The 25,000-nt window shown below is 38.1% G+C and overlaps 1 protein-coding gene across 1 annotated transcript in view; it reads right to left on the bottom strand.

Annotated features, from left to right (window-relative positions):
- The window catches only part of LOC133541263 (4-aminobutyrate aminotransferase, mitochondrial-like), a 67,146-nt gene that overhangs the window by 15,311 nt on the left and 26,835 nt on the right, over nucleotides 1–25,000 (bottom strand). The window contains exons 5-12 of the mRNA XM_061884553.1: nucleotides 19,483–19,600; nucleotides 8,868–8,917; nucleotides 6,866–6,946; nucleotides 6,615–6,707; nucleotides 2,778–2,840; nucleotides 2,615–2,678; nucleotides 1,080–1,228; nucleotides 1–25 (exon numbers count right to left, since the gene is read on the bottom strand). The exon at nucleotides 1–25 is cut by the window's left edge and continues 113 nt beyond it. Coding sequence (XP_061740537.1) covers nucleotides 1–25; nucleotides 1,080–1,228; nucleotides 2,615–2,678; nucleotides 2,778–2,840; nucleotides 6,615–6,707; nucleotides 6,866–6,946; nucleotides 8,868–8,917; nucleotides 19,483–19,600 — 643 coding nt within the window. The remainder of the gene's footprint in view (nucleotides 26–1,079; nucleotides 1,229–2,614; nucleotides 2,679–2,777; nucleotides 2,841–6,614; nucleotides 6,708–6,865; nucleotides 6,947–8,867; nucleotides 8,918–19,482; nucleotides 19,601–25,000) is intronic.

Raw genomic sequence — 25,000 nt, 5'->3', positions numbered from 1 at the left:
TCCACTTCACAATCAGATCCTCCACCTGCAGACATTCAAGATGTTAGATTGAATGATTGAAACTTTTATTAGTAGATTGCACAGTACAGTACATATTCCGTACAATTGACAATGGTAACACCCGAATAAGTGTTATCAAGGTAATGTCAGTATTAAGGCGGAGATTGAGTGATCAAATGAAAATAGTGCAAAAACAATTTTGAAAGAAAAAGGGACCACTGAAATACATCTGAACATTGAAAAAATAAAATGTATTCTCAAAGGTCCCCGTCACAAAAAATGTAGTTTTTTCAATATTATAGCAGTAATGTCTATGAACAAACATGAGAGACTACAACTAGCAATGGGTACCAAAACATGGTCGGTGCCGTTGAAAGAGACAAAAGGAGAGTTACGATAAAAGCAAACAGTTTTTTTGCACTCTCTCCATGTTCTGCATTGCTACTGGGTTTACTGCAATAAGTGTGACTGTTTGTTGTGGATTTCACTTCTTAGTTTTGAATGTAAGTACTACCTAGTTATAACTGTATCTATATTGAATTGAATTGAATTATATTTATATAGCGCTTTTCTCTTGTGACTCAAAGCGCTTTACATAGTGAAACCCAATATCTAAGTTACATTTAAACCAGTGTTGGTGGCACTGGGAGCAGGTGGGTAAAGTGTCTTGCCCAAGGACACAACGGCAGTGATTAGGATGGCGGAAGCGGGAATTGAACCTGCAACCCTCAAGTTGCTGGTACGGCCACTCTACCTACCGAGCTATACCGGCTATATTTTTATATTGACATATAAAAATTAATAGGCTTTTCAACTTGAACGTTACTAAATTATGTAAAAATAAAGAGGCAATGTTCATTTATGTACCAGTTCGCACACCGTTTAAGCATGACCACAGTTTGAAAAGTACCCATTTGGTACTAGTAACCATTAACATGTAAACGATACCCGTCCCTATCTAGCACATTTGTTTGCTCCAGGTCTTGCTACACGTGTTAAAATAAAGACGGATACACGCACGCACTAAAATAGCACAATTTTTGACCGTTATGCTATTTTAATTCAACTATTAAGCCTACCTCTTCCAAACAGCGAGCCTCTTCCTGTGCGTTCTCTCTGGCGAACTCTTCCAGTGGGTACTGCAGTCTGGGGAATGGTGCGATGGGCCAATCAAACGAGGGCACATCCAGCTTATGGATCGCCTTAGAGTGTGTTGTTGCCAAACAACCTTCGCAAGACATAGTCAAAAATCAATGAGTGACAACAAATCAGTTTAATAACAAATCAATAATGGTACTACCAACGTGATTTCAAATTAGTGTGTACTTTAAAGGGGAACATTATCACAATTTCAGAAGGGTTAAAACCAATAAAAATCAGTTCCCAGTAGCTTATTTTATTTTTTGAAGTTTTTTTCAAAATTTTACCCATCATGGAATATCCCGAAAAAAGGCTTTAAAGTGCCAAATTTTTGCTATCTGTAAATCTACCGTCCATTTTCCTGTGACGTCACATAGTGATGCCGATACAAACAAACATGGCGGATAGCACAGCAAGATATAGCGATATTAGCTCGGATTTCAGCGGCTTAAGCGATTCAACAGATGACACGTATTGAAACGGATGGTTGGAGTGTGGAGGCAGAAAACGAAATTGAAAAAGAAACTGAAGCTATTGCGCGAATAGCTATTGAACCTATTCGGCGATCGCCTTCTAACCAACGATTGCATCTTTTGACCACTGGAGCAACTTAAATCCGCCGATTGGTAAGTGTTTGTTTGGCATTAAATGTGGGTGGAGGGAAAGGCTGGATGCAAATATAGCTACAAATGTACATACAGCTAGCCTAAATAGCATGTTAGCATCGATTAGCTGGCAGTCATGCCGCGACCAAATATCGCTGATTAGCACATAAGTCAATAACATCAACAAAACTCACCTTTGTGATTTCATTGACTTCATCGTTGGAAATGCATCTGCTTTGAGTGTCGCAGGATATCCACACATCTCTGTGCCATGTCTGTCGTAGCATTGCCGGTAAAATGTGCAGACCAAACGAGGGACTTTTGCATCTTTTGACACTGGTGCAACTTGAATCCGTCGATTGGTATGTGTTTGTTTGGCATTAAATGTGGGTGGAGGGAAAGGCTGGATGCAAATATAGCTACAAATGAGGCATAACAATGCAATATGTACATACAGCTAACATGTTAGCATCGATTAGTATGCCGTGCTAATCGATGCACACTCCACATAAATCAACTTGAATCCGTCCCTGATCGTGTTGTTACACCCCCCGACAACAAACCGACGAGGCATGATGTCTCCAAGGTACCGGAAACAGTCGAAAAAACGGAAAATAAAAGAGCTAATTTGACTTTTGTGTGTAATAGTTTTGAGAAAATGGTGGATTGCTTCTCATTGTGATGTCACGGGTGAAAGGTCATCGCTCCGACAGTGAACTATTAAAAGGCGTATAGATCGCCAAATTCACCCTTTTAGAGTTCGGAAATCGGTTAAAAAAACATTTGGTCTTTTTTCTGCACCATCAAGGTATATATTGACGCTTACATAGGTCTGGTGATAATGTTCCCCTTTAAATTGGTTTGCTTACCCATAGTTCTGCCATGGAAGCCTCCCATAAAAGATAAAATACTGAACTCCGGACATCCTGGACCCTAAGATAAAAGGAAAAAAAAAAAAAGAGATCCAAACTAAAACCGATATTTTCAGACAGGGAGAAAAGAATTAGAAACAATGGCGGTGATTTTTTCCACCTGGTTGATCATGCAAGAGCTGAGGTCCTCATCAGATGGTGAGCTGTGGCCTCGCTCTTTATTCTATGAAATAAAAAAATACCCTTAACAGTTGACCTGCAAAGATCTCATTTACAAATTAAATTCGATTTTGCATCCGCAGAACCCAAAAAACATTGATAAAAGATTCAACAGGTCTGAAAGAAGGAAACTATTCATTATTGTCTAAAGTGGTGGGGTCAGGTTGCGTCATCTATTGGCCTGTAGAGGGTGAATGAGTTGAAATGATTAAATTACTTCTGGGCAAAGGACATTAAACTGATTAAAAGTGTTGAATAAGTGTAGTACAAGGATATAACCCAGAGCTTTGTTAGTAAGAAAGTTGAGTTTGTGTGTTGAGAGCGTGTGCCTTTATAAGTGAGAGACTACAACTAGGAATGGGTACCAAAACATGGTCGGTGCCAAAGTAAAGTGTAGTAAAAAGAAGATGCTTCTATACAAGTCAACAGTTTTTATGCACTGGTTTTACTGCGATAATTGCGACAGTTTATTGTGAATTTTACTTCTTAGTTTCCAATGTAAGTAGTAATACCTAGTTATAATTGTATTTATATAATTGAAGTATTGAAATTAGTAAGCTTTTCAACTTGAAAGTTACTAAATTCTGTAATAATAAAGAGGCAATGTTTTTTTCTCAACAACAAATTGTATGTTTCCAAATTTTATGTACTAGTTTGCACACCGTTCAAGCACGAGCACCGTTTGAAAAGTACCGATTTGGTTCTAGTATCCATTAAAATTAGAGATGTCCAATTACGGCTTTTTTGCTGATTTCCGATATTGTCCAACTCCTAATTACTGATACCGATATTGACCGATACTGATTTACCGTATATTACTAAATAACCGGCCATGTCCTATTAGCTGCCCGGGGTCTGAGCCCATTTTGTGAATTAACCGCTTCTTCCTAATAACCGCCAATGGGCTGTTATTTGCATCATTTAGATTAAATCATATTGATTTCATTAAGCCCAATGTATAAGCTAAAAGGAAAAGCAAAAGTGCAATAATTCTGGTAATTACGGTAACAGCAGACGCTTTGAGTCCAGAGAGTTTACGTGACAATCAAAGGCTTAACGTGGGGATTCTGGGTAATCAACATTTTGCAAAGGGTCACCGCATATAGCGTAACACACACTCAACGACAACCAACAAAGCCACGAGGAAAAGTGTCAACATGGCAAGCAACAGTAGCAGTGAGTTGAATGAACAGGATGCCGGTACACAACTGATGGACGGGAATACTTTAGGCGGGAAGAAGAACAGAGAGTTTGACTCAAAGTTCAAGCTAGCGGTTGTGAAGTATGCGGAGCAGAATTCTGGTTTGGCAGCGGCCAGGCAGTTTAACGTTGACCCAAAACGTGTACGAGAATGGAAACAAAAAAAAAGGGAGATCTACTATCTCAGTCGGCAATCGATGGAAAACGGGCTCAGTTATCTGGTGGAGGTAGGAAGAAAGTGAGCGACGATCTTGATGCTAATTTGTGTCAGTGGATACATCACGGTCGTTGACTGAACCCCCGTGTGTCCCGCAAAATGATCCGCATTAAGGCCTAGGAGTTGTATGACACCGCGAGTGGTATTTGGTGCAACTAGTGGCTGGCTTAATCGATTCCTGCGTGGGAACAACTTTACCTTCGGGAGGAGAACAACTGTTGCACAGAAGGACTCTCCCGTCGAGAAGATTGTCAACTTCCTCGTTTTCTCTACTAAACAGATAAAGGCCAAGAAAATCCAGTCCAAGAATAACATCGCCATGGATGAAACAGCTGTCGGCTTTGACATGGTTGGTTCCAGTACGATCAAAGAGAGGGGCACCCGCTCCATCTGCCTCAAAACCACTGGTCACGGTGGCTCTTGCAGCCAAAGCAGACGGGACAAAGCTGAAGCCTTATATTGTGTTTAAAGGTGCTGTCCGCAATGTAAAGGCTATGCAGAGCATCCCCAGATCATAACTTCCTCCAAGAATGGCTGGTTTAAGAGTTAAAGTACCAAAGATTGTCATACACACTCCGTGTGGTGAAATTTGTCCTCAGCATTTGACCCATCACCCTTGATCACCCCCTGGGAAGTGAGAGGAGCAGTTGGCAGCAGCGGTGCCGCGCCCGGGAATCATTTATGGTGATTTAACCCCCAATTCCAACCCTTGATGCTGAGTGCCAAGCAGGGAGGTAATGGGTCCCATTTTTCTATAGTCTTTGGTATGACTCGGCCGGGGTTTTAACTCGCAACATACCGATCTCAGGGCGGACACCCTAACCACTATGACCTGACAAAGGATTTGCTCCAGAGGGCATTGGGGAAATTTCATTTCGGACCGAGGCTACTTGCATGGGACTTGCACCGATGCCATATCAGCGAGGCCACGAAGGCAGAGCTCAAAAGGGGCTACAAAGTACCTGCAGGCCCCCGATGTTGTGTGGAATGGCCCTTTCAAAGTGCAGCTCCGTGACTACTATGATGGTTGGTGATAAAGACAAGACCTACACCAAGTCAGGGAACCTGAGAGCCCCTTCCCGCCGCCTCTTGGTCGACTGGGTCCTGGGATGCACTGGATCGGGACACTCTGATCAACTCATTCAAGGTAGGCTGGCTGTCTGTGTGTGTGTGTTCAGTTCTAATCTGTTTATTTTCACAAATGTGTTATTTTGTTTTGTGGTTCATGGTGTTCCATTGGTGATATCGCGCATGTATTTACTTAGTGGCATGACGCTCCATGAGACTTCTGGACTCTTTTTTATTTTCCTGTGATTGGTGTTTTTCTGTTCCAGCGCTCTTGTTTTCACTTCCTGTGTGTTGTCATTTCTTGCCACTTCATCCCTGGCCTGAGCGCTGCCTCCTTCCCCTGTCCATGACTGGCAATCAGAATACATCTGTTGCTGGTTGCCAATAAGGATGCTTCTCTGGACAGGGCTGGATCATTGTTTGCTGCTACCTGTACACATTTTTGTGCAGTTCCGAGCTGCATTTGCTCTCATTAAATAAATTTTTTCCTGACACTTGGTCTCCAATTGATACTGACATTTTTTGTATTATCACATTATTTTATATTATTATATATTATAACATATTTATATTTATATTTGGTATATGAACAGTAATGTAACACCCCACCCTGTACCAGATGACACTTTTCCACTTTGCATCTGTCCATCAGCGAAACCGAGGCGTTTCTGGGTGTTGTTGATAAATGGCTTCGGCCTTGCATAGTAGAGATTTCACTTGCACTTATAGATGTAGCGACGAACTGTAGTTACTGACAGAGTGTTTTTGAAGTGTTCCTTAGCCCATGTGGGGATATCCTTTACACACTGATGTTGATTTTTGATGCAGTACCGCCTGAGAGATCAAATATTACAGGTATTCAATGTTGGTTTTTGGCCTTGCCATGATTTCTCCAGATTCTCTGAACCTTTTGATGATATTACGGACCGTAGATGGTGAAATCCCTAATTTCCTTGCAGTAGCTTGTTGAGAAATGTTGTTCATAAACTGTTGGACAATTTGCTCATGCATTTGTTCACAAAGTGTTGTGAATGACTGAGCCTTTTTTGGAAGCCAATCATGGCACACACCTGTTCCTAATTCACCTGTGTGATGTTCTTAGTCTTTTTTGCCACTTGTGCCAGCTTTTTTGAAACATGTTGCAGGCATCAAATTCAAATGAGCTAATATTGGCAAAGAATAACACATTTTACCAGTTCAAACGTTAATTATCTTGGTCTCCAATTGAGACCGCCTTTTTTGTATAATCATAGCATACATTTGGTATATAAACAGTAATGTAAATAACCTCACCCTGTACCAGATGAACATGGCCTTGTACGCATTCTCGTTGGAGCACGAGCCACAAGCCATGGTCTGGACACGACTCATTCCACTGGGAGCCACCTGATAAAATAACAAAAGATAAGATTAGTGCTGTTAGATAACTTCATCCAGTCTGTAATTGTGTGTACAGGATTTGTTTACAGTTATCTTACTACATACTACAATGCGTAGTAAATCATTTCAATCAATGAGAGTGTTCTCGCGTGTGAGTGACTGACTGAGAGAAGACTTTCGGTGAGTTTGTCTGGGAAATTCTCAGGTGGCAAGATTCCAAGTGCAGGTCGGTTCACAAATGCACTCTGGGAGAGAGCAGACAATCAATATTAGTTACTGATATACATTCAATAGTTAGTTATTGGTTCATTAAGAATACACACGTTGAAACCCTGCATGGGCCTTTCCACCAAATTAGTCCCATGTGTGTCCCCGGGAAATAAAATGTAGAAATGCATGATAATATTAACTGTAAATGTCATTTTTTTCAAATGAGTAAAAGTATCCTGCACATTGATTTGTGACCGTCTACTTAATATATACAATTTAAAATAAATAATCGATTGATGGAGGGATACCTTAAACACTGAAACAATTCTGAATTTAGTAGTTGTTTTTTTTACATACTCTATTTGTGTCACTATTTACACCATTTAGTCCACATTTGCACTTCAGCCATGTCCATGGAATTTCATGCAATCCTGTGACCCTAACACGGGGGTCAGCAATCCGCGGGTCTTTAGTGCCACCCTAGTGGCTCCCTGGAGCATTTTTTTTTTTAAATGATAGAAAATAGAATAAGATGGGGGGGGGGCGTTGGGAAATACAAAAAAATGCAACAGTTTGTTTACATGTAAAGTCTTCCACTCCTTTGTCTCATTTAGCTTGTCAAAGATTTTAATGAATCCCTTAGAAGAAGACAGCCTGCCATTTCCTTTAACTTGGACACACGCATCTAAACCTTTGGCCATCAAAAGCCAGTAATTTCCAGGAGTTATCTCACCTTCTGAGTAGCCTCTGATAGAAACTAATGGTTTCTAATGTTGTAAAAATAATTATTACATTTCAACATTTCTGTCAACGAAGATTTCCGTCGGCCTGCGACACAGTCATTTTGATAGTAGGCTATTATAGCTACTATAGACACTTACGTCATGTTTTGCCTTCATTATAAGACTTGTATACTTTTTTGCGGCTTGGGACATTTTTAGTTTTTTGTATTTTTGGTCTAATATGGCTCTTTCGACGTTTTGGGTTGCCGACCCCTGCCTTAACACATTTCCTCGTCTGAAAATTATGAAATATTCCACTAGTCACATGGTCCAAAGGAGTTTTTATCATTCAGGTCCTCTGCAGGCAATGGGAAGGCCAAAAGTAAGTTCACTTATTTATTTTTCTGTATACTGGATTATATTTTAACAATGATTGGCATAGTTAATTTTTATTTTTTTTTTAATATATATAGTGGCACTTCGGGATACAAGTTTAATTGGTTCTATCGTACCTCAAAAAACTGCAAAAGAGCATTGCCCATTGAAATAAATTTAATCAATGATTGGCCGCCCCAAAACAGCCCCGTTTTAAGATGTAACCTGCCTTTTAAAAAGAACAACTTTTAGATGGAAAATATTATATCCAAATAAAACTATACGACAAACAACCACAGTAGTTTTATAAAGTAATGTAATAATAAAGTACATAATTTACCTGGTAGAGCGGACTTTTTGAGTACACCCTTCCAGCTGCTTTTACATCAAACACACAATCAGTAGCTTCCCTATATTTTCATGGATAAATGATCGTCGTTTGGATTATTTTAACGTCCTTGTCTGGCATTATCGACTGATTCTGCTTCAGTATGTTACAGGCTCGTATTCCGAGGTACCACTGTACTATTTTTTGTCTTATCACTGTAATATATTTAATGTCAACATGATATTGGCATAAATTCCATGTAACTATAGTTGGGGTTTTTGGCTAATTTTATACTAAAAAAAACAACCTTACTCCTCTTAATCAATGAGTTACCATCAACTTAGGAACCTTATAAAAAAGTTGTCTGACATGGTCCAAAGTAATTCAATATGTGTATTATCAGATTTAGCGCTGTAAAATGACAGAAATGTAAGTTTATTTTTAGAGAGCTACAACAACGGATGGCGTCGATTTGGTGGAATGGCCCTCGTATCGATGGCTAAATCAGCTCCCGAAGGCTTAGACCCTTACCAGATTGTTGGGATTGGACATTAGTTTGATGAGAGCAGGGTGGTTGTATCCTGAGAGAGAGGAGAAAAGGGAATAGGGATTACTTTAATGTTTATAAATGTTTTGTACCAAAAGGTCTACCAGTCACACTCTGGCAGTTTACATCATTGCATGAATTCATATTTTCTCTCCAAAAGAGTGTTATCATTTCCGAGCTGGATGCAATGCAATCACTGAACAGTTCTATGTGATAAGCACCAACTTTCATATCAAAACTCACTGCAAAAACAAATTAAAGAGTCAATATTTTAGCGGCAACATAAAACTGTCCTGGGAGGTGAAATCAATAAGAAATGTGATGTTCCTCCAGACTAGTGTTGTCCCGATACCAATATGTTGCTACTAACATTATTACCAACATTATTTTGATACTTTTCGGTACTTTTTTAAATAAAAGGGCACCACAAAAAAATGCATTATTGGCTTTATTTTAACAAAAAATCTTACGGTACATTAAACATATGTTTCTTATTGCAAGTTTGTCCTTAAATAAAATAGTGAACATACAAGACAACTTATCTTTTATTAGTAAGTAAGCAAACAAAGGCTCCTAAATTAGTCCGCTGGCATATGCAGTAACATATTGTGTCATTTATCATTCTATTATTTTGCCAAAATTATTAAGGACAAGTGGTAGAAAATTAATTATTAATCCACTTGTTCATTTACTGTTAATATCTGCTTACTTTCTCTTTTAACATGTTCTATCTACAATTTTGTTCAAATGTAATAATCACTATTTTCCGGATCAAACTGTATATAACAATAACTATGTATTGAAAAATTTTGGAACAAAAAAAAACAAAACATCTTTCACATATTAGCCGCAGCGGACTATAAGCCGCAGTTATACACCAGTATGTTGTAAGGTGTAAGGTGTCAAACTCGTTTTCATTAGGGGCCAAATCGCAGTTATGGCTGCCCTCAGAGGGCCACTTGTAACTATGAATATTATATACATTTTATATTGCTTCATTACACAAATATTTATCGTTATATATTTTTCCGTACACTGTAAGAAAAATATGTATATTTTAGAGTAAAGTTTAGCTGCCAAAATTTGACCATAAAATGTACCATGTTTTTTATACTGTGAATGTAAAGGGGAAAACAGTACCACTGTTTCACTGTAAAACCTACACTCGTTGTTTTTACGGTGTGTTACTGGAAATGGAAAAACAATATTACACATTTTATTGTCTCGTGTTTTTACGGTAAAATTCTGGCAATTGAGCTACCAGGTTTTTTTTACTAAAAAATAATTTTTACACTGTACAATTTGATGGATAAGTTGCTTCAAAATCATGAGTCAAGCAGATCTTCAAGTACTTATTTTGATGTTTGGAATGCGTGACAATATATGTGCTACAATATTAGATTAAGTTTGAAATATGAAATTGCAAACAGTACATGTATATTTTTCTGTCAAAATAGAAACAAATAAGACGCATGGTAATTCTAGGCCTTTGCAGGCCACATAAAATGAGGTGGCAGGCCAGAAATGGTTCCCAGGCCATGAGTTTGACACGTGTGCCTTAATTGTTTCCAAATGGTGTCTTGAACACGGCAGTAAAAAGGCTGTCATCGATGTCTTTATTCATCCTTCATGTTATGAATAAGATGTTATCCTTTTTTAATAAGGTTCAAGATGTTTATCAGGATTATTCTTCCTTGTACCTTATAAACACTTTGAGTTTCTTAAAGTGAATCGATGTTGTTTAATTTCTTAACATTTCTTCTTTCTTAATCCATTCTATAAACCCATAGGTTAGCCGGACCTTTGTATAAACCGCAGGGTTCAAAGCTTGGGAAAGAAAGTAGCGGTTTGTAGCCCGGAAAATACAGTAACACATTCTTGAAAAGTTGGCAGAGTTAAGTATTGAAAAGAGCATGATACTCTGCATCAGAGATGTTCTTTTTTGTCGCCCACAAAGGATTTGAGGTAAGGACATTCTGTGAGGAGAGCTTATCATCAGCATTTCATGGCATCCTTGTTTGAAACTGATTAAATGCACGGATGTGTTGCCCTTTTTGGAGTTTGAGTTTATTTGGAACATGCATGCATACAGCATGATGCATCACAATTTCGAGTTTCTCTATTCAACATGTTCAAAAAGTAGGAGGAAGAAGCACAGTTTATTTAATCCCACCCATTTTCCTTTACATAGCAGTTGCTAAAACCTCTGTTCACTTCCTGTTCTCAATTTATTCACAATATACTCAATAAGTAATAACATTAACAATAAATAAATACATGAATAAATAATAATTAGTGAAGTAAGTTATGTTTCATGTGGTGAGATGAATAAGATTATCTTGAAAATGAATGGATGGATGAGATACATTCAGAATGTTTATCATGGTTATTCTTCTTTGTACTTTGTAAACACTAAGTTTGAATAATTTTTTGAAGTGGATCATGAGTACATTGTTTGATTTCTTTGCTTAATCCATTCCATAATTTAATTCCACATACTGATATACTGACGGTCTTAAATGTTGAATGTGCGTACAAATGTTTTAAATTACATTTTTCTAAAATATTATATTCCTCCTCTTTTGTTGAGAACATCCATCCCATCCATTTTCTACCGCTTATTCCCTTTCGGGATCGCGGGGGGCGCTGGCGCCTATCTCAGCTACAATCGGGCGGAAGGCAGGGTACACCCTGGACAAGTCGCCATCTCATCGCAGGGCCAACACAGATAGACAGACCACATTCACACTCACATTCACACACTAGGGCCAATTTAGTGTTGCCAATCAACCTATCCCCAGGTGCATGTCTTTGGAAGTGGGAGGAAGCCGGAGTACCCGGAGGGAACCCACGCATTCACGGGGAGAACATGCAAACTCCACACAGAAAGATCCCGAGCCTGGATTTGAACCCAGGACTGCAGGAACTTCGTATTGTGAGGCAGAAGCACTAAACCCTCTGCCACCGTGAAGCCCTTGTTGAGAACAATTGTTGTATATTCTTGGGTAGCAAATTACAGTTTGCATTGTGGATAATTTTAGCTGTTTGCAAATTCACCAAGTTGTGGAATTTCAGTATTTTTGATTCAATAAATAAAGGGTTTGTATGTTCTCTATATCCAACATTAAGTATTATTCTAACTGATCTTTTTTGTAACACCGTTAATAAATGAAGTTCACACTTGTAGTTATTTCCCCATATTTCTACACAGTAACTCAGATATGGTAACCCTAGCCAGCAGTAATGATTGAGAATATGAATTGATTTTTGGTCTACATGTTTTGCTATAGTCATTATTGACGTGTTTATATTTTTGACATGAGATTTCCAGTTAAATTTATCATTATACCTAGAAATTAGGTTTGATTTAATCCTTCTATTTCTACTCCCTCTATTTGTATTTGTGTTTGACTTTGTATTTTAGTTTAATGTTGTCAGCGACTCAGTCTTCCGAGAAGAAGCCGTCTTGTGTCAGTCCAGGTTTTTAGAGCTTGTGTGTGGTGCTTATATGCTTATATTGAAAGTCTTCTAACAATGAATCTCTGCACTTGGTTTGTTTACTTGACTTGTAAGTGGAAGATCAAACTCTACAGAATTCTAAAAAAAAATGACTGTTGAAATTGTGGGAAACCCCCAGAAGGCTTTGGGCCACAAATAGTCTGACAAGATGAGAACAGCAGAGAGGATCCTGGCAGACGACTCACATCCTCTGTCCTGTCAGTTTGGGCTTATGAAGTCTGGGAGGTTCTATAGAGGTCCTTTGGTCAAAGCTCCTTTTATCCATCCATCCATTTTCTACCGCTTGTCCCTTTTTGGGGTCGCGGGCGGTGCTGGAGCCTATCTCAGCTGCATTCAGGCGGAAGGCGGAGTACACCCTGGACAAATTGCCACCTCATCGCAGGGCCGACACAGATAGACAGACAACATTCACACTCACATTCACACACTAGGGCCAATTTAGTGTTGCCATTCAACCTATCCCCAGGTTGAATGGGGATAGGTTGGAGGTGGGAGGAAAACCGGAGTACCCGGAGGGAACCCACACAGTCACGGGGAGGACATGCAAACTTTAAAAAATGTTTTATACCAAATGCTATTGCTATTTATAGAGCGATAAAGTGAACAAAGGACCTGAACTGCTCTACTTCTATGTTTTACTGATACTTTTTTAGATCTTATTATCTTTCCTTTTATTCGACCTAACCCCCGTTTTATTGTTTTATACATTTTATACACACACACACATATACATACATACATATATATATACAGACACACACACACAACACACACACACACAAAAATATACACATATAAACAAACATACACACATATACACATTCATACACACACACACACAAATATACACATAAACAAACATACACACATATACACATTCATATATACACACACACACACACACACACACACATATACATACATAAAAAAGTTTATATAATAGTAAAAGTTGGACTCGTACCTTGTTTACGTCCATGACAATCTCAGAGTTTTTTAAACAAGCAGCAAAAACGCGCCAAACATTGATAAGTGAGAAGGTAGTGTTTTGCATTTTTTCCATTATGCTTTGTAATGGATTCAAATGGGTGTAATTCTGAATTATTTTATGGTGCATGGATGTTTTTCTATAATATCCACAAATGGTGTTGTATTGCATTATGTGTGACCCTATCCCTTGGCATCTTTTTTCGGTTAGATTTTTTTTTTTGCACCATGACTAGGGAAGGTTGTTTGCATTGGGTCACACAAGTAAATGTTGCGCTTGATATCATTCAAAGCATGATCATTGGTCATAGGCCTGAATTACTCATGTTGTCCACATAATAGTGACAAAGCAGCAGCAAAAAAAATGGACATTTAAATTGAATTGAAATCTCCCAACTCGGACCATAGTTTGGACACCCCTGGTTTTGAAGGATTTATAGGGTAATTATGGTTAGTAAATGAGGGATGATGAGAGACTTTTTAATCATAGAAAATCTTGGTCATGTAAATACTGCCTCTTTGTTAGGTTGGCATTGCAAATGACAATGTGTTCTTTATTGCCTTACCCCCCGGATACATAAAGGTAAAAAATATATATATGAATATGTTATTGCTAAATGTTTACACATTACGTTACTCAGAAGGCTTAGAGCGCTGCAGACAGAAACCAGAAGTAGGTCAGAGCAACACGGAAGGACGACAATTGTGTCGTTTGAGTTGATACACGTTGTTGCTGTTCCTTCTTTGTCTACACAAACTAGAATTTATTAGACAGTTGACGTTCATGTGAGACGAATTCGACTGCGAAAATTATGCAAAATAATTACAGATATTGGACAAAATTTGCAGGACTTGGTTGAATTTGTGTGAACTGGCCTTATTGCAACGTCACAAATCCCTGGAGGGCCCGAGTAAGGCATGACAAAGAATATTGCTTTTAGTAATAATTTGAACAAGTAAACACTAAGTGGCAATTTTTACACCTCAAAATGAGGCTAAACTCTCTCCATGACAATTACACATGATAACAATAAGGCGTCCAAAATGACATCTTACATAAACTAATGTGGCTGCCTTACATAAATTGGAGTTGTGTTTCTCTTTGAACCAGCAGAGTGCAGTAAAGTCCAGCAGTGAAACGGAGCCAACAGTGTTGCAATTTAAACCAGCTGGGTTTTAATTACTCTTCTGGAGGATGACATAACGCAGACATTGTACTATTTTCAATCAGTTTACAGTCTTGTCAGGGAGTGAGTCTTCCCTTGAATAATCAAGTAGAAATTCCGATAAAGTGGTTAAAAAGAGTATTTTAACTTTGGTTTCCTGACAACATCATTGCTACTCATAATAACCAATGAGAGACTATGGCAACACATTCTTGAAACTAACAAGAGTGTCTGGTTTTATGTAGATTTCATTAATACCCTTTTTATAGTTGCAAATTTCAGATAAATGAGCAAAAAGCACAAAACAAAAAAGTTTTTGGAGGGAATACACACACACAAACATATTATTGTATTTGTTACCTTCTTGAGACCTCTGAAAAATGCCTACCTGTTTAGGAACACATTTTCAAGATATCAAAAATTTGTATTTACAACATTAATAATATATACATACTATGCAAATATAAAAAAGGTAAGCGTTTAGTTATTTTTTTGTTTGTAATTGTTTTTTAATCTTCATTATTTACTCTCAAGTTATTACAATATGTCTCTATATACCGTATTTTTCGGACTATAAATCGCTCCGGAGTGTAAGTCGCACCTGCCGAAAATGCATAATAAAGAAGGAAAAAAAACATATAAGTCGCATTTTTGGGAGAAATTTATTTGCTTAAATTTAACACCAAGAATATACATTTGAAAGGCAATTTAAAATAAATAAAGAATAGTGAACAACAGGCTGAATAAGTGTACGTTATATGATGCATAAATAATCAACGGAGAGCATGCCTGGTATGTTAACATAACATATTATGGTAAGAGTCATTCAAATAACTATAACATATAGAACATGCTATACCTTTACCAAACAATCTGTCACTCCTAATCGCTAAATCCCATGAAATCTTATACGTCTAGTCTCTTACGTGAATGAGCTAAATAATATTTAATATTTTACGGTAATGTGCTGATAATTTCACACATAAGTCGCTCCCGAGTATAAGTCGCACCCCCAGCCAAACTATGAAAAAACCTGCGACTTATAGTCCGAAAAATACGGTACATATTTATTGTTTTTATTGATTTTGGCTAAATGGGGAGCACTTCAATTTTTTACACACACTTGTCATTTCATATGTTGACCAGAGGGGAGATCTTTTAAAACCGACACATTGTCAATTTAAAAAAAATCCCTCCATTTTGGGACCACACTAATTCTGATAGATTTCACCACCAGGGGTGCAAATCAGACATTCTCTATTAGATGCAATGGTTTTCTGTATTGGGACCGTGATTTCGGTACTAACTTGTTCACCCGTCCTCATAGACTGTAGTTTTCCTTGTTGACGTCTCAAGAAGGGTAGAAATACAATAACACGCACACACCACATACAGAGACTCACACACAGACTGGCTTTTGTATGGTCCATCTGAGCAGAGCCTTTCATTTAATTGATGGTATTCAGACGGGGGAATGCAGAATGTGCGAATGGATCAAAAAGAAGAAATTCATGTCTTTTGAGTAGCAGATTGGAAGTAATCAAATGTATTATCTGTATCACGTTGCTTGCTGTTATGTAACTTGGGAGGCAGACTCAGTAGTTAGCCTTTCAGCTACTGAATTCATTAATGTGCAAGCACAAAACACTCTTTTTTGGGGGGTTGCCTGAAGCCTGGTCCCTAAAACCAATGAGTGTGCTTTCATACCCCTTACTCAAGTGGAAAGAGTGATAACTTCTGGTAATTGGTAGAAAATAAATGAAAATGACTTAAAAATATATCGGATCATGCAAGAAAAAGCAGCTTTGGTTGATAAAACACAAAAACACATTGTGCTAATGTTGATGTGAGCACGGGATTGGAGCACTTTTGTCAGTTGTCAAATATTTCAGTGATTTTTACAGTGTTTCTCTTTCTTTGGAGTAAAGATTGCAACATTTTGAGTGGACACAAAATTCCCTAAACATTAAAAGGCATTGTTATTTAACAAAAATGTGGATGTTTTCTATATTTTAAGTGCCGGTTCAGGCACCAATTTGGTAGTGGTACCACTTAAAATCTGGGCTGTCAAAAATAACGAGTTAACTTATGTGATTAATCACAAAAACAGATTAATTAGGCAATTTATTTTGAGCTCCTCTACCATAATGGTATTTCAAATACGGAGCAGGATGGTATACACTCAGTGATCAGGTCAATGCATATGTTGGATGAGCGAGGAGACTTATGCTTCAAAATACACCCAAACGGGATTTAAGGTGCAACGGTTACCAAGTGTTTAACAGATAAATGTTGTACTTTCTTTTTTGTTTATTTGAAAATATGTAACCAAGTAATTCACTGTGATTATTCACAGTTAATCAACCTTTAAGTATGATTAATCTCGTTTAAAAAATGATTTGACAGCACTAAAAGGCAAATGATATTCATCCTTAAAGATTGGTGAAGAGACTCCGATCAAAATACATCCTGATGGGACTTTAGATAAACCTCTTTTGAACAAATAAATGACATGTACTCAACTACCGTAAAACCTTTAAATAATATTTATGTATAACATTCTGGTAATAAACTTGAGTTTATGTGAAGATATTGTGGTAATTTTTAAAGTTAATTCAAATGATACAATTAAGTACTGTAAATTCCGAACTAAAAGCCGCTTCTTTTTTCCTACATGAAAAACCCTGCTGCTTATTTGAAGTGAAGTTAATTATATTTATATAGCACTTTTTTTTTTAGTGACTCAAAGCAATTTACATAGTGAAACCCAATATCTAAGTTACATTTAAACCAGTGTGGGTGGCACTGGGAGCAGGTGGGTAAACGGCAGTGACTAGGATGGCAGAAGCGGGGGATCGAACCCGGAACCCTCAAGTTGCTCACACGGCCACTCTACCAACCGAGCCATACCGCCCCGGATGGATTTTTCTTCGCTGGCGGCCATAATAAAAATAAATGTATAACAAAAACAAGCAAAACACTTTAAAGAGTGTTTTCTTGTTTGTGCTGTGGCGCCATCTTTTGGATGGGTTCCCTCACTGCAGGTGCTGCAGTGTCCTCCCATTTACCGGCAGTGTTTTTAAAAAAAAAATTCAATCAACTAAAATGTCATTCAGTCTTTGAGCCTTCCACAGCATTTCTACTCGTATGGATTCTTCATTTATCACTCCAAGCATTGTTTGTAAGTTTTACAATACAACTAAAACTGTAGGACTGTTTTTTATGTATATTTCTACATGCTATCATAATGTATTGATGCTAGTGTTGTTAGCATTAGTCAACATGCTAACATGTTTCCGAGTGTCTGTGTTAGTATTACTAACTTACAACTGAATTCTTTTGGAACCGTTTCAGTTTCATAAATTCCCCAGTGAATTCACCAAGACGTTTTTTTAGTCAGTTTAAATAATTAGAGAGATAGCTTTCGCAGCTTGTGTGTCCATGACGATGACTTCCGTTAGGAAACAATTAAGGTATGTACATAAATATTTACAGAATCTTGCTGTGTAAATAACTCTTTAAATCTGTGGCTTAAAGTCCTCTGTGGCTGATATATGGAAAAATATTTTCTTCTAAAATGTAGGGCAGGGGTCACCAACGCGGTGCCTGCGGGCACCAGGCCTCCCGTAAGGACCAGATGAGTAGCCCGCTGGCCTGTTCTAAAAATAGCTCAAATAGCAGCACTTACCAGTGAGCTGCCTCTATTTTTTAAATTTTATTTATTTACTAGCAAGCTGGTCTTGCTTTGCGCGACCTTTTTAATTCTAAGAGAGACAAAAAAAAATCAAATAGAATTTGAAAATCCCAAAAAATATCTTTAAGACTTGGTCTTCACTTGTTTAAATAAATTAATTTCTTTTTTTATTTTGCTTCTTATAACTTTCAGAAAGACAATTTTAGAGAAAAAAATACAACCTTAAAAATGATTTTAAGATTTTTAAAAACATCTTTTAAATTCCTTCCTCTTCTTTCCTGACAATTTAAATCAATGTTCAAGTAATTTTTTGTTTTATTATTGTAAAGAATAATAAATACATTTTAATTAAATTCTTCATTTTAGCTTCTGTTTTTTCGATGAAAAATATTTGTGAAATATTTTGTAACTTATGATTAAAATTCAAAAAAGATATTCTGGCAAATCTAGAAAATCTGTAGAATCAAATTTAAATCTTATTTCAAAGTGGATTTTAACCTATTTAAAACATGTCATCAAAATTATAAAGTTAATCTTAATCAGGAAATATTACTAATGATGTTCCATAAATTCTTTTTTTAATTTTTTCAAAAAGATTCGAATTAGCTAGTTTTTCTCTTTTTTTTTCGGTTGATTTTGAATTTTAAAGAGTCGAAATTGAAGATAAACTATGTTTCAAAATTGAATCTTCATTTTTTTCCTGTTTTCTCTTTTAAACGGTTCAATTAAGTGTTTTTTTTCATCATTTATTCTCTACAAAAAACCTTCCGCAAAAGGAAAAAAAATGTACGACGGAATGGGAGACAGAAATACCCATATATATATATAAATATATATATATATATATATATATATATATATATGTATGGATATATATTCATTAAAGGTAAGTTGAGCAAATTGGCTATTTCTGGCAGTTTATTTAAGTGTGTATCAAACTGGTAGCCCTTCGCATTAATCAGTACCCAAGAAGTAGCTCTTGGTTTCAAAAAGGTTGGTGACCCCTGATCTAGTGGGTGCGGCTTGTATCCCGGTGTGCTCTATAGTCCGGATTTTAGGGTAAATTATTGTGATTAATCGCATAAAAAAATATTCCTTTGACAGCACTAATCAGAACACGAGTTGGTTCCAGCAATGACACATTTGGACATGCAGCTTTGACACCAGTAATTTACAAACAAGCCTAGTATAATAAAAGGCCACCCAAACATTTGGAGCATCTTTGTGTGTACTTACCAATCGGAATTGAGGAGATCTGAGTGTAGATGTCAAGCATGCGGTTCCCATCCACGTCCACCAGGTAGTTGCCCCTGCTCTCCTCGTAGTTGCAGAAGAAGTTGACAGCGGCAACATTCTGGAAAGAAACAGCTATTTACCCCTTATGTCTTGAATAGTTGGTGAGAAACTATGTTGTAAGAGAATCACAGACACTAAAATCTAAGGAATACGCTGAATAATTATTTCCACTCATGAAAAGCCCTGAAACAGTTTATTATTCGTTTGTCAAAGTGGGAGAAAAATCAGTACGTCTCATCCAGAGTGCATCTGGAAAGTATTCACAGCGCTTTACTTTTTTGATATTGTGTTATGTTACAGCCTACTTCAATGTGGAATACATTGTTTGCCCTCAAAATTCTACACACAATACCCTATAATGACAATGTAAAACCTTTTGTTATAGAATTTTTTGCAAATTCACATGTACAAAAGTTTACATACAATTGGAAAGAACATAATGTCATGGCTGTCTTGAGTTTCCAATAATTTCAACAAAATTATTGTTTTGTGATAGAGTGATTGGAGCACATACTTGTTGGTCACAAAAAAACATTCATGAAGTTTGGTTCCTTTGTAAATTTATTATGGGTCTACTGAAAATGTGATCAAATCTGCTGGGTCAAAAGTATACATACAGCAATGTTAATATTTGGTTACATGTCTATCTGTGTTAGCCCTGCGATGAGGTGGCTAATTGTTGCCCGATTGTAGCTGAGATAGGCATTGGCGCCCCCCGTGTCCCCCAAAGGGAATAAGCGGTAGAAAATGGATGGATGGATGTCCTTTGACAAGTTTCACTGCAATAAGGCGCTTTTGGTAGCCATCCACAAGCTTCTGGTTGAATTTTAGACCACTCCTCTTGACAAAATTGGTGCAGTTCAGCTAAATTTGTTGATTTTCTGACATGGACTTGTTTCTTCAGCATTGTCCACATGTTTAAGTCAGAACTTTGGGAAGGCCATTCTAAAACCTTAATTCTAGCCTGATTTAGCCATTCCTTTACCACTTTTGACATGTGATTGGGGTCATTGTCCTGTTGGAACACCCAACTGCACGCAAGATCCAACCTCCGGGGCTGATGATTTTATGTAGTCCTGAAAAATTTGGAGGTAAAACTTATTTTTCGTTGTCCCATTGAAAGCACCAGTTCCATTGGCAGCAAAACAGGCCCAGAGCATAATACTACCACCACCACCATGCTTGACGGTATGGGTGGTGTTCCTGGGATTAAAGGCCTCACCTTTTGTCCTCCAAACATATTGGTGGATATTGTGGCCAAAAAGCTCAATTTCAGTTTCATCTGACCACAGAACTTTCCTCAAGAAGGTATTATCTTTGTCCATGTGATGTCAGATGAAACAAAAATGCACTAATTACTAATTTCGCACGACACTAATTTAGTCAAGAGGAGTGGTCAAAAATTCAACTAGAAGCTTGTGGATGGCTACCAAAAGCGCCTTATTGCAGTGAAACTTGCCAAGGAACATGTAAACAAATATTAACATTGCTGTATGTATACTTTTGACCCAGCAGATTTGGTTACATATTCAGTAGACCCATAATAAATTCACAAAAGAACAAAACTTCATGAATTTTTGTGACCAACAAATATGTCCTCCAATCACAAAAAAAATAAGAGTTGTAGAAAGTATTGGAAACTCAAGAGAGCCATGACATTATGTTCTTTACAAGCGTATGTAAACTTTTGATGGCAACTGTAAGTATACATAGCTTTTGCTTTGAAGCTAAAAAGTGAGCTCAGGTGCATCCTGTATACACCGATCATCTTTGAGCTGTTCCTACACATTATTTGGAGTCCACCTGTGGTAAATTCAGTCGATTGGACATGATTTAGAAGGCACAAACTGGTCTATATATATATATATATATATATATATATAAGGACCCACACCTGACAGTGCATGGCAGAGTACAAACAACAATGAAGTAGAAATAATTGTCTGTTGACCTGAGAGACAACATCGTCTCAAGGCACTCATCTGGGGAAGGGGACAGAAACATATCTGCTGCCTTGAAGGCCCCAATGGGCACATAGGCTTCCTTCATCCCTAAAAGGAAAAACATTTGGAACCAGTCTTTTTAGAGTTGGCCGGCAGTCTAAACTGAGCGATGGCGAGAGAAGAACCAAGAACCCAATGGTCAGCATTCCTCTGTGGAGAGAGGAGAACCTTCCAGAAGGACAACCATCGCTGTGGCAATCCACCCATCAGGCCTGTATGGCCAGATATGACCAGACGGAAGCCATTATTTCGTAAAACTTTTCCAAAATGCACCTGAAAGACTCTCAGACCATGAGAAACTAAATTCTCTGGTCTGATGGGACAAAGGTTGAACTATTTAATGTGAATGCCAGGCATCATGTTTGCAAGAAGCCATGTACCACTCATCTCCAGGCCAATACCATCCCTACAGTGAGGCATGGTGGTGGTAGCATCATGCTGTGGGGGTGTTTTTCAGTGGCAGGAACTGGGAGACTAGTCGGGATAGAGAGAAAGATGAATGCTGCAATGTACAGAAACATCCAGTGTTTTCATGTTTTTATTTCTATTTTTATCTATGTTTCCGTTTTATGTAGTGTTTTTATGTCTTTATTTCTATATATATTCTAACTTTCTTTTTTTAACCTTTTTTTATACTTTGTAGCACTTTGAGATTTTAACAAATGTAAAAGTGCGTTAAAAATTATTATTATTATTATTATCATCCTAAATGAAAACCTGCTTCAGTGCACTCTTGAACTCAGCTTTGGCCGACGGTTCATCTTTCAACAAAACTCACAACCAAGATATTAAAAGAACGGCTTCAGGCTGTGCATTGACGCTTCCCATCTGACCTGATGGAACTTAAGAGGTGCTGCAACGAGGAATGGGGCGCAACTGCCCAAAGATAGGTGTGCCAAGCTTGTGGCATCGTATTCAAAAAGACGTGAGGCTGTAATTGCTGCAAAAAAATGCATCAACAAAGTATTGAACAAAGGCTGTGAATACTTATGCACATGTGAAAACTGAATCATAAGAAAACCGAAGCAATTTGTCCGATAGGAAATTATGTAAATCCAGGTCCACACACCCACACACCCACACACACACACACACACACACACACACACACACACACACACACACACACACACACACACACACACACACACACACACACACACACACACATACACACACATACCCAGATGGCACAGCCCTGTGCGTATGTTTTCCTAGTCTTCCCTCACTTCCCATGAATGAGTCGTTATTAAGCTACATTTTGTTATTACAGTTGATTGATAGTTTGCCCCCGGGGCCTTATGGCCGTACCGCAATGTGAGGCTGAGTGCTCCCATGTGCTCTCCTTCACTCACAGTGCCAACAGCTGAGTGCATCACAAGCTGCTGTCTTTGTGAATCAGTAGCAGAATAAACGCCCTGCACCGGCAAGAAACTCTCACTCTTCTACTACACGTATGCTGGTGAACGTGCGGCAAGTGTAAATGTCCGCAACGCGAAGGCTTATGCATTTATTACCTGCAAGAAGCTATGAGGAGAATATACTTCATCGGTAAATAATATGTTTGTACCTTCCTCAATACATCTTTTATTATACAAACCAAGATATTCTTTATTTGTGACAGAAATTCTTCCAAACATGATGTTTTTACATTTTTCTGGCTGGCTGAAATATTGTGGAAATTAATTTATAACATGTTCCGGTCAAGTTTGCAATTACAAAATATTATTCTATTATTAAATGGATAAAGTAAAACATTACCATGCAGCAATATAAAGACTGTTAACCTGTACAACATGTAACGTACAGAATATCAGAAGCATTCATTCAGGTAGAAATATCACAGACTACTTTAGCAAACATATTTGACAATCAGAGCATGACCGTGACAATCCACAATTTGTTAATAATGCATGAAACCGGTACAAACAGTTGTTGTAGCTCCTCCTCTGAATGCTAGTGTATTCTGTGTTCCAACAAAAGACAAAATCTGGCAAGACACCAATGCACTGAAAGTATTTTTCTTTTTAATTGTCATTAAATCGAGTTTGTCCTTTTTGTTTTGAGGCGTTTAAAAAAGCATATTATTTGTCCAGTCATTGTTGTAAAACTTGAAAATTATCAGTCTAGGGTACACTTATTAATAGAGATGGATTTTTTGCCGATATCCCATGTTTCGATATTGTCCAAGTCTTAATTACCAATTCTGATATCGATATATACAGTCGTGGAATTAACACATTATTATGCCTAATTTTGTTGTGATGCCCCTCTGGATGCATTAAACAATGTAACAAGGTTTTCCAAAATAAATCAACTCAAGTTAAGGAAAAAAATGCCAACATGGCACTGCCATATTTATTATTGAAGTCCATCCATCCATCCATTCATCTTCTTCCGCTTATCCGAGCTCGGGTCGCGGGGGTAGCAGCCTAAGCAGGGAAGCCCAGACTTCCCTCTCCCCAGCCACTTCGTCTAGCTCTTCCCGGGGGATCCCGAAGCGTTCCCAGGCCAGCCGGGAGACATAGTCTTCCCAACGTGTCCTGGGTCTTCCCCGTGGCCTCCTGCCAGTTGGACGTGCCCTAAACACCTCCCTCGGGAGGCGTTCGGGTGGCATCGTGACCAGATGCCCGAACCACCTCATCTGGCTCCTCTCGATGTGGAGGAGCAGCGGCTTTACTTTGAGTTCCTCCCGGATGCTAGAGCTTCTCACCCTATCTCTAAGGGAGAGCCCCATCCCAGAGGAATCAGTGCTGCAAGGGGTTCTGGGTATTTGTTCTGTTGTGTTTATGTTGTGTTACGGTGCGGATGCTCTCTCGAAATGTGTTTGTCATTCTTGTTTGGTGTGGGTTCACAGTGTGGCGCACATTTGTAACAGTGTTAAAGTTGTTTGTACGGCCATCCTCAGTGTGACCTGTATGGCTGTTGAGCAAGTATGCGTTGCATTCACTTGTGTGTGTGAAAAGCCGTAGATATTATGTGATTGGTCCGACACGCAAAGACAGTGCCTTTAAGGTTTATTGGCGCTCTGTACTTCTCCCTACGTTCGTGTACCACTACGTACAGCGGCGTTTTAAAAAGTCATACATTTTACTATTTGAAACCGATAGTGATCATTTCCGATATTACATTTTAAAGCATTTATCGGACGATAATATCGGCAGTCCGATATTAGACATCTCTACTTATTAATGATGAAAAATTATATCTCTGTGATTAATCGCGATTAAATTTGAGTTTACTAAACAATGCGATTAATTGCAACTATCCATCTTCTACCGCTTATTCCCTTTCGGGGTCGCGGGGGGCGCTGGCGCCTATCTCAGCTACAATCGGGCGGAAGGCGGGGTACACCCTGGACAAGTCGCCACCTCATCGCAGGGCCAACACAGATAGACAGACAACAGTCACACTCACATTCACACATTAGGGCCAATAATATTTAAATATTTTGA

Source organism: Nerophis ophidion, linkage group LG23 (assembly GCF_033978795.1).
Source record: "Nerophis ophidion isolate RoL-2023_Sa linkage group LG23, RoL_Noph_v1.0, whole genome shotgun sequence".
Taxonomy (NCBI): domain Eukaryota; kingdom Metazoa; phylum Chordata; class Actinopteri; order Syngnathiformes; family Syngnathidae; genus Nerophis; species Nerophis ophidion.
Note: the sequence above shows the minus strand (reverse complement) of the source record. Positions and strands in the feature narration are given on the sequence as shown.